The following is a 17,505-nucleotide window of genomic DNA, read 5'->3' as shown; positions in this document are numbered from 1 at the left end:
GCATATGTAAATATGGGACTTGGCCAATTTAAAAAAAAAAAAAGTACTTTTTAAAAATCTTCTGAGGCTTTGAAAATGTGGCCACTTACTCATTTTGGGACTCTGCAAGAGTCCCAAAATGAGTATGGGGCTTGTATTGTAAAACTGAGGAGAGTTGAATTCTGGCAAAGCTTATGCATGAAATAAGGTAAGTGGGTGGGCTCATCTTTAATTCTGCCGGAATCACTTGTTTTTATCCTGAGCTCAGCCAGAGCAACATTCAGCAGCTTACAGGGGGTGAGGTATATTGGGAAGGGCCTTAAGCCCCATTTTAAGTCCATTAACCCAGTTTTAGGCTTTTTGTAGCCCTGGATTCACAATAGGTCAAGCTTATTGGAGCTTAGTGGTAGGAGGAAGACGGCACTGTTAGTGGTTCTGCTGGAGTTATACAAAGGAACACAAAAATAGTTAAGAACTTAACTTGTATCGATTGCAGGGGAAGTTAGAAGCCTAAATACTATTGTGGATCTGGGCCTTAGAGTCCAGAACGTTAAGCTAATGCTTTTGAGGAGAAACGAATTGCCCTAGGGGCAGGAGTGAATAAAATAGGAGATGGCCTTCTTAAGTCCTAACTTTGAGACCTCATAGCCTATGAGGGGACTGTGTAGCACACACTTCACACACACTAAGTTGAAGACAAGTTCAAATTACCCAAAAGTGAGAATTTTTTGTTAAGTTGTACATGGGAGGAATCTCCTTTGAGATTCTTCAGGGTGGTTCTGGTGATCACCAATTAATTCATAGAAGAGAAACATTACACCGATAAAGAACTTTAAATATTTTATTTTTTTTAAAAAATGTAGTTTATTTACAATCTAAGTAAAAATCTGTATATGGTCTAAAAAAATCATGTACAATATGGCTTTACACATGAACAGGTTAGCTCTGAGTTGCCACCTGTGGAGCATTGCAAAGATACAATGATGCATTATTTGAGAGACCTTTATATAAGGCTATTTTCTGTGATAGAGATATACCTACATTACTATGCCGTGTCAGGATTAAAGTAGTGAGGTTAGAAGGTATGAAACCATGGCCTTTCAGGGGTGGTAAATTCACCCAGAAACTCTTCAGAATTCTTTATGAATGTGGTTCTCTCAGCATAAGACATACTGGATTCACCTTCCATCAAAGCTGAGATTTAAATACCAAAACCCTACTTTTCAGTCCAATGGTCTGAGGTAAATCTTTTGTAAAGGATATTCCTTTATTAGAGGCAGATGGTGTGAATTAGGACTGTCGGTCACTTATTCCACCATAAACAATTTTATTACTGCCATTTCCATTTTAAAACAGAAAATGTATAATGTCCTAATTTAAACCACTTTCTTTATAAAGTGTTTCCTTATATATTTTAAACAAGAGTTTCTCTCCTGCTTCCTAAGTCATTGGAATAGCAAGCTTTAGTGCTGATTGTGCCGGTTTCCTGCCCTTCATCCCATGCTAAGCCTCTAGACAATCACTGTCTGAACTTCCACCTCCCCTTCCTGGGAGGCTATCACAAACTCTCCTGCATGCTCCATTATTTCAATGTCCTCTGATGCAACCATTGTCACAGTGGCTTCCTCTGTCTCAATACTACCCTCTGTTGTCAGCACAGCTCCTTCTCCAATAGCAGAAGCCAATGTCATGGCAACCTGCTCTGTCAGGCTCTCTGGTGTTGCTATAGTGATAGTGTCCGCAGTGTCAGTAGTTACTTCAGAGTTTTCTGCCACTGTCACGTTTTGCACGATGATCTGGTGGCCAGAGTTTGCTTGATTTACTATTTGCTGCACAACCTTCATAATGTGACTGTCAACCTAAATTAAGAGAAAAAGACTTCACTATATTTTATAAACAGTAAATAACCCTGACAATCCCACTGGCTCAGTGTATCCTGCTTACTGCTACACAGCTACAGCTAACTGCTGCCTGGTAACCTCTTGGCGACGTAATACCAACAGCATTAAATAGATTCAGATTAATTCAAGTGTTTAGTGAAGTTATAGCATCTTAGTCCTGGTCTACACTTACCTTAAAAATCGGTGGCAGTCAACGGGCGTTACGCAAGCTAGGCAGAGAGTAGCTTGTGTAACTCCTGTTCACGTCTTAACTTCTGTTGTGCACAGCATCTTCACTGTGCTGCGCCACTTGAGGGGGGGGGTTTTAACAACTCGACTTCTGGATCAATTGAGCAGGTCTTCACCGACCGCTCAATCAACCCTGATTGGTTGATCTGACGGCAGCGAATTTGCCGCTGTCGGTGAAGACGTACCCTTAGCGATAGAGTGAGACAGCTGCAATACTTCACATCTGATCTCACTAGAGAAACAGTCAGAGTAATAAAGGCAAGACAAGTTATTTTTAAAAACTGTTTAAAACTTGCTGGAGGATGTTATACATCCTAGGTTTTCAAAAACCACAGTAATGGCCGCAGTGTAAGAACTTAAGCTCCATGAACCACAACTTGTTACAATATGGCCAAGCAGGAGACTAGCCAGCCTCTCACTTTGCAATTCCAACCAGGGAGTTGAACCAAACCTGAGCAGCAGTTCAGAGAGGTTTTGAGTGAACTGGAACCGAAACCTAAAAAACCCCAAACCAGTAACTCGTTCAAAATAACAGGTTCAATCAGGCACTGAGAAAGGATCTCTCTCTCTGCTCCAACTGCAGAGGGGGGCAGAGACTACACTTCCCAGGAAGCCATTGGAGGAGAAGAATGAGAGAGAGGGTTTCTGGGACTGGTAGTTGTCCTGTCTGTTATGCCCAGATAGAGGACTAGAGATGGAAAGGAACTACAATTCCCAGAATACCTCAATCTCCTCCCACTTCATGCTTGTTCCTGCTTTACAGGTTAGCATAGAAAGGGCATTCTGTGGCCTGAAATTCATTTTGTCACCTGTCCTGATTGACGGAGTTCTGGAGGATAGACGAGTGAGTGCAAACAACTTGTTTAAAAAATTTTCTACAGTGAAAAATATTTCATTGTATTTTTTGCTAGGAAGTTACAGTGCAAGCATGAGAGTGTGACACATTAGTCTGCAGGAAACGTATCTGAACTGGTTGATAACAGGTTCAAAGTAATTTAACAGGTTACTGAACTATCATTCTAAGTTAGTATCTAAACTGGAACCAAATCGGAGCATTAGGAAATATTAATGATTCTAACCAGAACTGAGGAAAAATTTTTAATAGTTTGACTTCCTCGTTCTAACTACGATTTTTTAGTACACTTGGTGGCATTCCTAAGAGAACAGTAAGTTTCACAAAGACCCCACTTAGCTAGTATGTACACTATTTTGTGCTGGGCCATAAAGCCTGGTATGCAAAACTACATATTTCAGGAGACGGGGAAAAAACCAGCTGGGTTTGGGTATATTTTGTGTGGCTTTCAGCCACTGATCATCTTAACTGTGGGTACTGTGTAGCAAGGTTCCAAAGGAGCATCATAACACTCAGCCTACCTCATGTCTTGTTCCCTCTATTATTTCAGTAGCTTCACTGGTCTCCATATCTTCAGTAGCAGTCTTGAAAAAGACAAAACAAATGATTAATACTATAAGGGATCACTTGTGGAAAAGCTTGGTGACAGGACTGCAGGATCCCTTTCACAACGTCCTTCCTGTTCTCCCTCTGCCGCCGTGACCTGTCTTTCTAAAGGAGGCAGCTGTATGTGGTTCCCTCCAGCCCCTATTAACAAGAGTTACCCAGATGTGATGCAAGGTGCTCCCCTCTTACCAGAGACTCAGCCTCCTTTCTGCATAGCCTCATGGTGACTGATGGACTCTTTCCCCCTATTTATTGCTTTATAGGTGAGGAATGCACAGAACTGTGCAAGCAGTTAGTGACAGAACACTGCACGAGTTTCAGTGGAACACAAACCTCTCTCCCCCTCCCCCTTCCTGACCCAGTTGTTCCTACCAGCCTGATACAAGTGGCTTGTTACCTCAATGATGTATTCCTGAGTATCTGCTACCACTGAAGAAAATTCTACCAGAACCGTATGAGGATCTTCAGAAATAACTGTTGCAGCTAAGTTGTCAGCTGACTGACTTTCCTCAGAAACCATCACTTCTTCCACCTCTTTCAATGCAAGAAGGCAGCCACCTGAATGATATTTCACAAATGTCAGGAGAAACAAGGATTTTCATACCAGAATCAATTGCTAGCTCCCACTTAATATTGTGTGAACCACGTGAGACACCTTTTATACTGCTGGGATGATGCTAGCAGCAGTTAGGTAATCTTCCTCTCTACCCCACCAAACATTTAGGCCCAAATTTTAGACTGAGGCCCATGCAACATTGGAGACTAGCAACTAACACAATGGAATTACTAGGAACATACAAGATTCAGTCTGAGTACTTAAATCAAATAGGACTTCAAAAGGCTTGCGCCAAAAGGTGTACAAGAATAGACCCGAGATTCTCTGACATCCCTCATAAGCAGCCAGGCCCTTGTACCAGTATACAATCCAGCATTTCCTTAGGTAGAATTTATGTTCCTAGCAAACCTGTAGCTATTCTCTAGAAGCATTACATGCCAATATGGATGTAGAACATATTTAATACTGCACATATAAGATGAACAGGCACCGTGACTCAATGGAGGCTGATCCTGTCAACCACGTGAATATTTGCAAGTGTTTTGAATATTAGTATCTGCCCACCAGACCATCCCCACTTCAGCAAGACACAGCACACCCTTTGTGGCATTTCACAGAACAAGGTAATGAACAACTTCGCTTGTCAAGAAATCAAAAACAAAAAGGTAGAATAATTATCTGCCAAGTTTAATTCTACAGAGCACAAAAAATGTAAGTAGCTGCTGGAACCAGGCACGTCTATTGTGTTTTAATCCCTTTGCTATTATCAGGGAGGCAGGTGAACTTGCATTAGTTTGTGAAGACACCTGTTTTTTCTGGCCTTACCCAAAGCCTTGGAGAATAGAACAATTACAGGACAAAACAGCAAAACCCATATTGTGAGAGTCAGGGTGCAGGCTGTTCTTTCCCCTCCTAAAGGCTGCATTTTAGATTGTGGAAACAATTTAAAACAGATGGCTCAGTGTTTTCGCCACTCTGTCAGGCTTAACACATCAGTGAATTTGATTTCACTGATCTCCTCTTTTAGTTATTGTTCTAAGTGGGTGGACCACCTCTTGCTACCCATGAACCAGTTCTCTTCCTGATCACCGTTGCTTTTAGTTGGAAGAATCAACCTAGAAAGAATTCGTTTAGTAGTTTAAAGAATAAATGCTGCACCTTTTGAAGCCACTCAACTGCAAGTAAACACTCAACAGTTGTGGAAAAAGCAGTTAGTGCCCATTCTGAATTTGCTCAATGTGACTTGGTGTCACGCACTGATCTGAGAAGTTTATGGCTACACAGATTCATACAAAATGATCAGTATGATTCAGCCATAGCAGGGCAGGTGCCCCAAATCAAGCCACAAGAGAATCCTACTGTACATGGATGACTCCCTATCTCACCTTTGGTTTTTAAATGCCTGTTGAGAGTGCCATGCTCCGCGAAGCCACGTCCACACTTGTAACATTTGAACGGCTTTTCGCCTGTGTGGTGACGGATGTGACGAACCAACGAGCCCTTCTCCCGAAAGCCCCGATTGCAGAACTGGCAGATGTAGGGCTTCTCTTCTAAGTGAGTGCGGAAATGAACCTGCTGGGCATTCTGCAGCAGAGAAAGTGGATATGATGGAAGAGCGACTGATGGGAACAAACTACTTAAATAAGAGCCTCTCACATGGAGGCTCTGACTTTGGAACAGACACCCCTGTGAAGTTCTCCTCTCCCCCAAAGCAGGAATATTTCTCTGCCACAGGCACTACGTTCCTGTAATGTTCCTGAATAAAGAAACAGTTCCCACTATTTTTCTACTTAGAGATGAACTGCAAGACCATTTTATCTGCTACAGAGAGTGTGTGCAGGATCCTGCAGTTCTCCTGGAACAGCTGAAGATCATTAACACACAAAACTACATTCCCTACAGTCCAAAAGGAGTCAGTTACAGAATGTCTATAAGGAGACTGACATTACTGGTCCAGTGTTCTGACTAACAGCAGCCTACCCCTAGCATTTCAGAGGTAACTGCGTAATACTGTACCTGAAGGCAATTTTTTAGCAGTTGATATCTTTTAACTGTCATATTTGGCAAAGAAAAAAGTCAGTTCACAGTGCCTTCCTGCTAAATTATTTGCCTTAACAATCCCCTGAAGCAGAGGCTGTCCATCCAGAACAGGAGGAATTTTCTCCAAAAATTGTTTGATTCTCACCTGTCCCTTTGAGCTCCTCATTCTTGTGTTACTAAATCTTAAAACAATTTTTGTTGAAGAGTTTGTCAGTTGCTGTTAGACAAAGCCTGTTAACAGAGCATGGCTTTGTGAAGGAAATATCTGAAGCAAGTGTTTTGAAAAAAGGCGCCTACCTTTGTCTTGTATCTCTTGCCACACTTTGGACAGGAATATGGCCGCTCATCAGAGTGCACCCTCCTATGTCCCTTCACATGCGCGATGGTCTTATAGAGCTTCCCACACTCACCACAACGGAAGCGCCGCTCATTGACATGCACTTCTTGGTGCTTTTTCAACAGGTAGCCTTTCATGAACTCTTTACCACACTCCTCACATTTAAACACTTTGTAACCTAGAGAGAGAGATGTATCTTAGGCAACAGCAGGCCAAGGGAATTCTGAAATTATTGCACCAAAATAACAATAATGTTATGGCATGTCTGACTAGATGGCTCAGGGGAGTTAATGTAAGATGTGGTGCTTCTGCTCTTCAGGGCATTGGTTCAAATCAAACCAGGTTGATAATGGCTTTGTTGGTACCATTTAATGGCTATTTGGTGTCTTACATGAAGCGGGTCTTGTCTCAAACCAATTCCTAGTATTTCTGTCCACATCAGAGATCACCACAACTTACACTCTTGTCAGCAGCATCAGAGCCAAGGAGACTAAAGTCCCTCCCCCCATCCCTAGTAGCACTCCCTCCACAGCAAGGCAACATGCATGCATGTAGCAGGAACATTTGTCCTGCTGTTAACCGTGCTGTAAATTTATGTGGCTAAAATGAAAGCCTTTCTGCAGAAGGCCATTCTTGTACCCTCCTTGAGGAGTCTAGTGTGGGGAAAGGGGAGTGATTTTTCCAGTATAAGCATTAACAATGGCTAATAAGTGTACGAGGTCTGTTCCACTCTAATTCTATTAGTGTAGACTTTACCTCACTTTCAGATCTCAGTGGAAGTCTCTCACCAATTGTTCTAACCTTCATTTCTCCATTAGTACTTTAAACACTAACTGAATGTGTGTGCAGTTGTGGGATAAAAGGTTTGCACAACAAATGCTACACAAACAGTTCATATAAATGGAAGATATGGTAGAGACCAGCATTTGCAGTAGGCTTACCTAAATGTCCTTTGATGTGTGTTTCAAGGGAAACAGCCCCACTGAAGACTTCACTACAGTGAGAGCAAACATAACCTTTGTATCCGTTTGTTTCTGTATCTGTCTATTGAAACCAAATAGCATAATATAAGTGCCTTTTCCTTACAATATGTGGAATCAATATTCCTAATCAAAATCCTAAACTAAATGCACTTTGGTTTAAAGACAAGAAACAAATCAAGTTATCAAAGAGGACAGATGGTGCTGACACTGACCTGGTCTACACTAGAGAGTTTTGTCGACATAAGGTGACTTTTGTCGACAAAATAATCCTGGTGTACACACTGCAACCACCCTTTTATCAACAAAGCTGCCCTGTTTTGTTGACAAAATAAGACCACCTTGACAAAAGGCTTTTGTCAGCAAAGCTAGGTCGACAGTGTCCCCATAGACACTGTGTCCCCTTAGAGTGGTGGAGGGGGCTGTCATACTTGTCAATTTCACTTTAAATTGACAGGGGGGCTGGAGCCTGGCTCCGAAAGCCGCTGGGCTCTGGGTGCAGGTTGCAGGCAGCTGCCGCCTAGCTGCAAGCCTGGGAAACCCGGGACCCGGGCTCCCAGCCGGGGCAAACCATGGGCGGCTGTTACACCAGGATGCTGGCAAGCTGCGGGGGGGGCTCACAGCCATTCGGCAGCTGCCCGGGGCTTGCCAGCATCCCAGGTGCCAGCAGGGCTGCAGTGGCCCATGCCTGGGCTCACAGCCAGGCTGTAGCCACCCCACTGGTAGCCTAGTTGGGAAGCCAGGGGCAGCTGCCACCCGGTTGTGACCTCGGCGCGAGTGACTGCAGCCCTGCTGGCAACTGTGGTATGGGCGGCTGCCTCCCAGCTCCTGGCTGCAAGCTGGAACCAGGCAAGCCGGCGGGGCTGCAGCCGGCTTCCACCTGGGAGTGGGGAAGTCCCTGTGCCCCGGCTGGAATAGATTGGGGGGGGGAGGGAAGAGGGCAGGCAGCTCCCCCCACACTGCCCGTTAGATTGGTGGAAGTGGTCCTAGTGAGGACGCTATAATTATAGAGGTGGCTGATAGCCCATATATCTTATGTTGACAAATTTCTGTAGTGTAGACATAGCCTAAGTTCTAACTCACAAAATATTACTCTAAGTTTCTCCTAATCACTATGCTGATACATTGTACAAAGTATTAGCAGTGTAGATACACAAGCTAGTGCCTAAAGTGATCACATGTGATTCATAACAGCCTGGATATTTCCTACAGAAAAGAAAAAATAACCTAACTGACAAAAGCACATAGTGCAAACATACAGCCTCTACTTGTTCTACTTCAACACACTGTTCTTCTTCTGCTTCCATCTCTTCATTCTCTACTTCTTCTGTAGCAGCCACACCAGGCTCATCTGATTTTTGCATCTCCTCCATCGTGACTTTTTCTATCACGATCCCAGAATTTCTCATGGCCTGCCTCAGCAAGTTCTCACTGTTCACTTCCCCTTCACATGGTAGCTCCTCAGGGTTTGATGGCTAAAGAAAATCAAAGAGTCAGATGGTAAATACAGAAGCTCTGAAGTCAGATTTTAAGCAACAGAACACTGTTTAGTCCAGTGCTTGTCACCATGGTGAGCTGTTCTGTGATCTCAGATACCAGAGAGCAGCAGAGATGTGTCTGCTTCAGAGAGTCCTAGAGCCTGAGACACCACAGATGAAGAGATACTTCCCAGCCCTTCACTTGGAGTCTAACCTCAGGGAGTGGCCATAAAACATGGCCATCTGGGGTCACTCAAGAAGTATACCAGACATTGTGGATCCCAGACAGGTGCACAACAGATCACTTTTTTGATTTTACAACTAAGACTGCAAACTGCAAGCTCTAGTATAGCCTTTTCAGATAACCTACACAGCCATTTATTTTCCCTGAACATGCAGGATGTTTTCCTATATGTTTTTGTGATCAGTTTCGCAGCATGGGCAAGAAAAGCATCCTCACCCTTATTTACGCCTGCCTTATTAGCTTCTTTTAAGTTTTATATTCACCTCAAAGTTATGTTCGTAAATAAGACATCAGTAGCACCAGACTTTTGTTTCTCTCCAAGCAAGAGGATACATGACAAGTTCCACAGATGCCATATCATTCTTAGTCCCATAACGAAGCAGCCAACAGTGTGAGCTATGTCATTATTTTCAGATAAGTTTAGAACGTTTGCCATCTAGTGTTGGACCTGACATGCTACAGGAAAGGCAGCTACTAAACATAACAGAATTAAAACCTTATTCAGGAAGGTCTGGACAAGTCTGCTTTAGTTTCCTCTTCTTTTGAGGGTGTCCTTTCTACACCATTACACAACCCTCCTAAGCAGAGTGCTAGCTGTTCCATGCTACACACAATGCTAAAATCAGAATCTAAGATGAAGCCATCTGTTTCAACTCATCAGCCTTGGAAAGGCCTATTAAACAATGTTCACTGTTACCTTGAAACTGATGACAAGGGGAATTTAAGTGAATAATGCAGCCTTTCAACTCAAGAGCTCTGTAGCCAAGGAACAGCAATTCTGCTTCTTTGCATAAATTGAGGGAAGGATATCCAACAGAAATAAACACACACCTCTTGATCCAAGGATTTTGCATCAACAACAGGAAGCTCCTGCATTTGGACATGGACTTCATGAAGGACATTGCCTTTTGCATCTGTTAGTAGGTGAATCACGGGAGCCTCGATGGATTCACTTGCTATAGGTGAAACAGCCTCTGTGTTTGAACTACAGGATCCTTCAAGAAAAAAACTACAGATTAAACCACCATTCTAGTTCTGAGTGTGAAGCTAAACCCTATTTCCAGCCACTTCACATAATTCTACTTCAGTGTATCTTACTCAAGTATCTAGAAATATTCATATCTTGCTAACGGACAGCTTTTTGCATTTACCACGTGCAATTCTTTTCAAGCACTGTTCTGTACAATAGTATCCAGCATTCTGCAGGTAGATAAATTTCAACACGGATTTCCCATGTGCTTAGTCTAACTGTTTCAGAGTCAGATTCTCAAATAAGTCTTCCAATCTATGACCTGTATTTACTCAACCATGGCATGCCTCTGTCCATGTGTACTCTGTATTGATAGTCTGGCTACCTGTCCAGAGGTGGTTGTTTCTTTCTAATGAATGGGAGCCTGATGCCACACTACACATTTATATTAAAAAAAATATGGAGGAAAATACTGTCATGTGATCTATGCTTAGCTGCCTGGCATGCAATAACTATTTCACTGACCTGTTGGCAATTCATTTTTACTAACAACTATTTCTTTGTTCATGTTGAAACGGATTTTTTCGGTGCAAGGTGTCAAAGATTTCAGATGCCGTGTCAAAGCTCCTGATTCCCTGAAGCTTTTCCCACACTTCTTGCATTTGTAAGGTCGCTCATCTTGACAAGAGAAGAGAAAGCATGAATCATTACGCCAGACAAATTCTATTACCTCTGTCATGCTGGGTAGATGGGGGGGAGAGCATTTGTTATATTGTTTGACATCAATATGTCAAAATCATAATAATTCATGTGAGGTATGCCATGTCAGGTGCTGTTAGAAAGGTTATAATAAGCTAAGTCAGATGATGATACTCATTTTCATGTGCAATATGTGAAATGGAAGTTATAGATATTTGAGAAATCTGTATTTCAAATTGTGCTGCCTGGGCAACACCCCAGAAAGGATGGCGGCAGGACAATGGCCTGCTTAATGGCCCATTAAGACACTCAGGGATGCAAGGGGCCCAGGAAGAAACTAAAGGCATACCTGAAGAGTTACCAGGATTGGCCCATGTGACTCTGGACTCCATTTTAGTTCTTGTAATATTCCACAAGACAGCATGGCCAAGGCCAGAGGGTATATAAGGCCAAGCCACAGAAACCATTTTGTCTTTGTTCCTGTTTAGCTACAGACACATATCTGCCTCTGGATCAATTCATTTTGCAACTGAACCGAAGGACTTAGACCCAATCCAGGTGTTAGATGTATACCAGAGGAACTGTACAAGCCTGCAACTCCACAATTCTTCTAGAAACCTGATGTATATGGACTTTTAATCATTTGTATGTATCTGATTGCTCTAATCCTTAAACATTTCTCTTATGGTTTATTTCTTTCTTTTTACAATAAACCTTTAGTTTTAGTTACTAAAGGATTGGCTGGCAGCATGGTATTTTAGGTAAGATCCAAACTTATATTGGACTGGTATTGTGGCTGATCCCTTGGGGTCAGAGGGAATCTTTTTAGTAAAGAGCATAGAGTTTAAATAACTGGTTTTTTTACTGGATCTAGTGCTGATTTGGGAGCCAGAAGCTGAAATGCAGTAAAGGGGACTGTGTATTTGTATACTGGCTTGTGTGGGGATTCAGAAGCGAGTTTGTGGCTGGTTGGGAAGTCTGATTTCAGTGTCACCCACCAGTGTTGGGAGAATCTGCTCTCTTTTTACAGCCTTCCCTGACCTTGGCATTATCGGGTGGCTACCCTGGGCATGGGACGAGTCACAACCTCCATCCAAGGATTTTCACTTGTGCAAACATACATCTAGTACTGCATTTCCCAATCTTTTGGAGTAAGTGTAGCTGCCTACGCCAATTGCCTTTCATCCCATTACATGCACTATCTGCAATGGCAAGAGTTTGAAACGGGGCTTCTGAGCAGCTCAAACATCCTGGGAGTTAGACCGCACTCAGGTCAGTGGAAGGTGGAAAACAGTGGAGCATTTCAGCTCATCATTAAGGCAAAGTAGAGGAGTCAAATACAGCCCAATCCACTAATTAGGAACCACTCTACTAAAAACAGACTGTGTCTTACCTGTGTGACGCCGGTGGTGTCGAATGAGAGACCCCTTTGTCCTAAACGATGTTCCACATAATTTACATTCATAGTCCTTCCTGCTACTATGAGTGATCATGTGAGCTTTAAGGATACTGGCCTTAGAAAACAAGAGTTGATTTTAAAAAATTGGTTGAAATACTCATTTATGAATGGTTTTACATTTCAACAAATCAAAGACATTCAAGAACACTCAAGCTACTAATAAAAAAATAACTGTAGAACTGCTAGAAAGTTGAGAAAACAAACAAACCAAAAACAAATTCCAACATTGCCAAGATTAAAGAAGTGCTTTTACCATTAAATGTATAGGTGAAGATAATGGACATGTTGGAATACAGTCTAATGCAACAGATTAAGTCTGAATGTATTACAGTAATCTAAATGTGCTATACTATATAAGTGATATAAGCCTTCATGCTTCAGGGCTTAAGACAACTACTATGATTAAGAAGAAGCTTCACCTGCAGATTATTCCATGATTGTCTATTATAGGGGTTTTACATTTTCTTCATGGGCCACTATCAGAGACAGGATACCAGAGAAAGATAACGGTACACTGGTGTGATCTGATACGACAATTCCAGTGTAGACAGTAAAGCTTTATCATGAATGTCCGTTTGACTGACTAGCACTAGTTTTGAAATAATGTCAGTCTCCAAATAAGATTATGTATTAAGAAACGAGTTTTCCATCAAGTCTGAAGAGATCACGATGCACAACTGTCCTAAAGGATCTGATAAGGTGAACATTACAAAAGTAGACTGTAGAGCTGTCAGCTCCACAACTTACTGTTTTAAATGTCTTGTGGCATAACTCACACACATATCGCCCCTCTTTATTAACCAGCAGCTTAACCTTGATCAGCTCTGTGGAGCCATCTTGTTCCAGGTCATCGGGGCTGCCTTGCCCTTCAGTGAGCACACCATCAATCTCGCCATTTGGGTCTTCAAAAACATGTTCTCCTGCGACAATGACTTCCTTTATGTGCCCACTACCTGGGAAAAGGATATGAAGACAGTTACGTTCTTTACATAACACAGCTTCACGTGACTGGATGGATTCAATCTTTTAGGATACCAAGTAGTGGAAAGAAGAGAGAAGCAGGTGACTAAGCAAGAATGGTATATGCCAAAGTCAACCGGTGTTCTTTGAAGTGGAGTTTTAAATCTAAATAAAATACTTAATAAATATACTCAAGTGGGACTTGGAAAGGTGCCCTGCAGGATTTCCATCCATCATGGTAGTTGTAGAGATTTAGCATGCTGCGTCCTTAATTCTACCAACTCCAGGGCTCAGGAGCCACATACAGATGCCTGTGTGACAGTTTAACACACTGGCAACCACCAGATTAGTCAACAAGGCCTTCTTTAAACTATGATAGGATTTCATTTCACATGACCTTTGAAAGTAAATGCCACAATCACTGGAGTTGGAAGGGACCTGTAACTAGGTGGTCTAGTCAATTCCCCTGCAGCATGGATGTATTTTGTACAGAAAATAGGAAATATAGTGCAAGCCAAAAACAGTTACACTGCAGAGACACTAAAACAAAAAAGCTGTACTCCTGCCAAACCAGAGAGATGCAGTGACTATGACAGAGATGCAGATGGAGCCCAGACAGAGATGCAGTGACTATGCACAAAGTGGCAGACTGACAGGGAAAGAGTTCATTTTAAACTTTCTAACTATACCTATATGTTTACTAAAATTAATACATGAAAAAATGAATAATGGAAGTAGGTTTCAGAAATATTGAAGTCTTTATTTTAACTAGAGAAAATATTTCCAATACTAATTATTATGGAGATTGACCAATAATTTAGTGTGACTTCATTTGAACTAAAATCCTATCGAGAAACCATCTTCATTTGCAGAGCTAATAGCGTCACACAAGGACTTACATACACAAGTTTATTCAAATCACACTTTTGTCTCCATTTTAGTATTCACTCCAGAAGATTCAAGTTATTTCTAAAACATACAAGATCATTTTCACGATGTGCTAGAGAACTTCTGGTCTGAAAGTTACTATGTGTACACTTACTAAGAAAGCTTTGTAACTAGAAGATGTGTATATTTAAGTTATAACTCCCTAAAAATTGGAATTTGCAAAAGAAGCCCTCCTGCCACATTAACTGATAACTATTATAGGTTTTCATTGCTTAAAAAAGCATCTCAAATCTGTTTTTCTCTATTGTGTATATGGTGAGACTAAACCAACTCTGACTGCATACAGTATAAAAATCAAATTCTTACAGAACTAGTAAGGGAACATCTCAAGTGTGCAATGCAACTCCATCTGACTAACCTTTATAGTAAGATCCTAGACTAAATGATAATAGATTACTAAAATAACATCAGTTACAGAAAGACCTTGCAACTTACCTACTATAGATGATGCATTACTGATTTCTTCTGCTATTGAAGATGCTTCAACAACTATATGAGCAACAGTTATGGACTCTTCAACAGAAGGAACAACCTGCTGTAACAGATAATGTTTCAGTAGGAAAAGTTAAAATAATAGCTTAGGTTAGACTGTTGTTCTAATGATTTTGAGTCAGGACTTGAGGGGAAGCCTACTGTCACCTTTTGTACTTCTTGGTTGAGAAGACTTGTTGAGGTGGCAGTAATGGCATCTTGAGTTCGTTGACATATCTTTTGTAATTTGTGTTGTACAAATTCTTCCAGAGAGGTGAACTCAGACTGGCAACGACCACACTTGTGAACATCATCTTCATCTGCAATTTAAAATGTGAGAAATCATTAGACTTGGAAATTAACATACACACTGTAAGACTTTATGACAACAGCCCTTTGCCACCTAATTTACTAAATCTCCTACAATACGAAGAGAGAAAGTTTGAATTAGAGAGTAAGGATTACAACTATTTCCACCCCATTAGGTAAATGTTTGCTCTTACAGCAGTATTTTCTTTTGGGATCTGTATAGGGGTGTCATGTTAATCTGGTAAAGGGACAACACTGTGGCATTTGTGCATCACAGGGACGTGGACTGGACAGGTCACAGCCAAGAGTAACAAAATAAGGGACTTCAAGTTCTTGAATCCAAGTTTCATAAACACTTTGTGTAGCGTTGCAAAAGAATCATGAACATTTACCAACACAGACAACATAGCAGATATTTAAAAAAAAACCAAAAAAACCTAGTGACGTTACTTGTCCCCACCTGCCCCAAAAGTTGGGTTACTCATCCCAAGAAAGAATTTACAAAGCTGCCTGGCTACACAGCCCATTACAGCATCTCCATCAGTCACACTAACACCCATTATCTGCCTAAGAAACCTGGGAAGGGATAGAAAGCCTTAACCAGGAAATAAATCCAAAGACATAGCCTTTGGAAAAGGACTTATGGTGTCTCGACACATAAGCAATGGTCATGCTGGATCAGAGCTGAGATCCATCTAGTTCAATATCTTGTCCCCAATGGTGGCTAGCACAAGATCCTTCAGAGGAAGGTGTAAGAACCCCTCAGTAGGCAGAGGTGGGATAAGCTGCCCCCCACGAGAGGTCTCAACCTGATTTCTAGTAGTTAGAGATTAGTATACACCACGGAGCATGAAGTTTAATATCCCTTCCAAATCTGTTGCTAGCATTAACTCGGTATAGTGTCATTCATACAAATGTCAATCCTTTTTTGGATCTTGCTAAATTCTTGGCCGAAACGATTTCCTGTTGCAATGAATATGCATGTCCTAAGAAGTACTTTGTTTTATCGGTTTTGAACTAGCTACTTTTAATTGAATTGACTAGTCTCTTGTGTTGTAAGACAGGGAGAACTGAGGCTCCCTATCTATCCCCACTACCCCATTTCTCGTTTTAGCTATTTTTATCATGTCCCCTTTAAATTCCCTTTCTAAGGTAAATGACCCCAACTTTTCAATCGCTTTTAGATGAGAGTTTTTCCAGGCTCTAATCGTTTCCATCACCCTTCTCTGCATCCCCTCTAATTGCACGACTCCCTCTTGGAGACGGGTGACGAGTACTGCAGGCGATATTCCAGATGAAATCACCCCACTGAACCAGGTAAAGGCATTGGAATGGTCTTGATCTTAGTCCTCATCCCCATCCTCCTGCAGCACAACGCCGTCTGCTTTCCTGGCCCCAGCTGCACAGGGAGCACCGCCGACCAGTCCCTTCGCTCAGTGGATACAGGTCACCCAGACTCCTACAGGGCGCATCAGTATGTCATTGTTTGCCTGTAACCTACATGCCTTTCCATCCAGCCACAAGGAGCTTCCTCCGCCAGCGTCTGCCCAGGTCCCCTCGCTGGCTCCTGGGTGACCCGACATCCGGTTTTATAGGGACAGACCCGATATTCGGGGCTTTCTCTTAACCCAGGCGCCTGTCCCGCCCCCCAGCCCGATTTCCCACGCTCGCTGGCTGGCCACCCCCCCAGGGCCCCGCTCCCTCGCCGCCTGCTCCGGCCGCGTCTCCCCGGCACAGGTCGGTAGCTCGCTGCTCCCGGCGGGTGATGCACGAGACAAGGCGGGAGCCGGGGGGGGGGGAGGGGCAGCGCAGCACGGGGGGCTCGCGCCACAGCGGGACGGGCGCACGGTGCGCGCGGGGCTGCCGTGACTGAGGCCGGGCCGGCGGGGCGGGGGCGCTCAGGGGCCCGGCGCTGCACTTGCCCCCGCCCCCATGAGGGGCTCGGAGTGCGCCCCCCTCCGGGCCCGAGCCGGGGCTGCCCCCCACCTCAGGCGGCAACTCGCCCCTCAGGCCCCGGCCGGGGGCCAGGCCCGTTACCTTCCTCGCTGAAGGTCGCCCGGAGGCTGAGGAAAGCGGCGGGGCCGGCGGGTGCCTGGGCCGGGCTGGAGGCGGCGGCCGCCGCCCCCTCCTGTTCCCCGGCCGCGGCTGCCGTAAGCCCCGCCGGCCCCGCGCTCGTTGCCATCGCGGCCTCCATGTCGCAACGCGCCGCACCACCAAGATGGCGGCTTTACGGCCGTGTCGTCATAACAACGGGCCGCGGGACAGAGGTGGGGCTCGGCAGGGCACGGGGAGGATGGGAGGGAGCAATGAGCTCCGCGCAGGGGCCAACGGCCGGAGCCTCACTCTGACACACCCCCCCCCCCCCCCCGCCGCCTCTGACCTCCACATTGACCTCTGACCCCACTGCCCCCTCACGAGCCTGGGCGCTCAGCTGACCCGTTACCGCGCGAGGCATCTAGGGGGCGGGGCTCCAGGCTCGGTTGCCCC

At 43.7% G+C, this 17,505-nt stretch overlaps 1 protein-coding gene across 2 annotated transcripts; it reads right to left on the bottom strand.

Moving 5' to 3' along the window:
• Window positions 1–775: 775 nt before the first annotated feature.
• On the bottom strand, window positions 776–17,361 carry E4F1 (E4F transcription factor 1). 2 transcript variants are annotated; one of them, XM_067534337.1, is made up of 14 exons: window positions 17,056–17,361; window positions 14,878–15,029; window positions 14,674–14,773; window positions 13,078–13,283; window positions 12,265–12,385; window positions 10,698–10,850; window positions 10,034–10,197; window positions 8,740–8,955; window positions 7,442–7,544; window positions 6,461–6,678; window positions 5,509–5,707; window positions 3,965–4,125; window positions 3,483–3,545; window positions 776–1,838 (listed from the first exon to the last, which is right to left on the bottom strand). In XM_067534337.1, exons 1-14 carry the CDS (start codon window positions 17,210–17,212, stop codon window positions 1,491–1,493), a joined length of 2,361 nt encoding a protein of 786 aa, XP_067390438.1. In that variant the 5' UTR covers window positions 17,213–17,361; the 3' UTR covers window positions 776–1,490. The 2 variants fall into 2 exon arrangements, with proteins under 2 accessions (XP_067390438.1, XP_067390439.1); XM_067534338.1 differs by having other exon boundaries at window positions 14,674–14,770.
• Between the last annotated feature and the right edge of the window lie 144 nt (window positions 17,362–17,505).

Source organism: Emydura macquarii, unplaced genomic scaffold (assembly GCF_026122565.2).
Source record: "Emydura macquarii macquarii isolate MOO-44397 ecotype Brisbane River unplaced genomic scaffold, CSIRO-AGI_Emac_v2 contig_3390, whole genome shotgun sequence".
Lineage (NCBI taxonomy): Eukaryota > Metazoa > Chordata > Testudines > Chelidae > Emydura > Emydura macquarii.
Note: the sequence above shows the minus strand (reverse complement) of the source record. Positions and strands in the feature narration are given on the sequence as shown.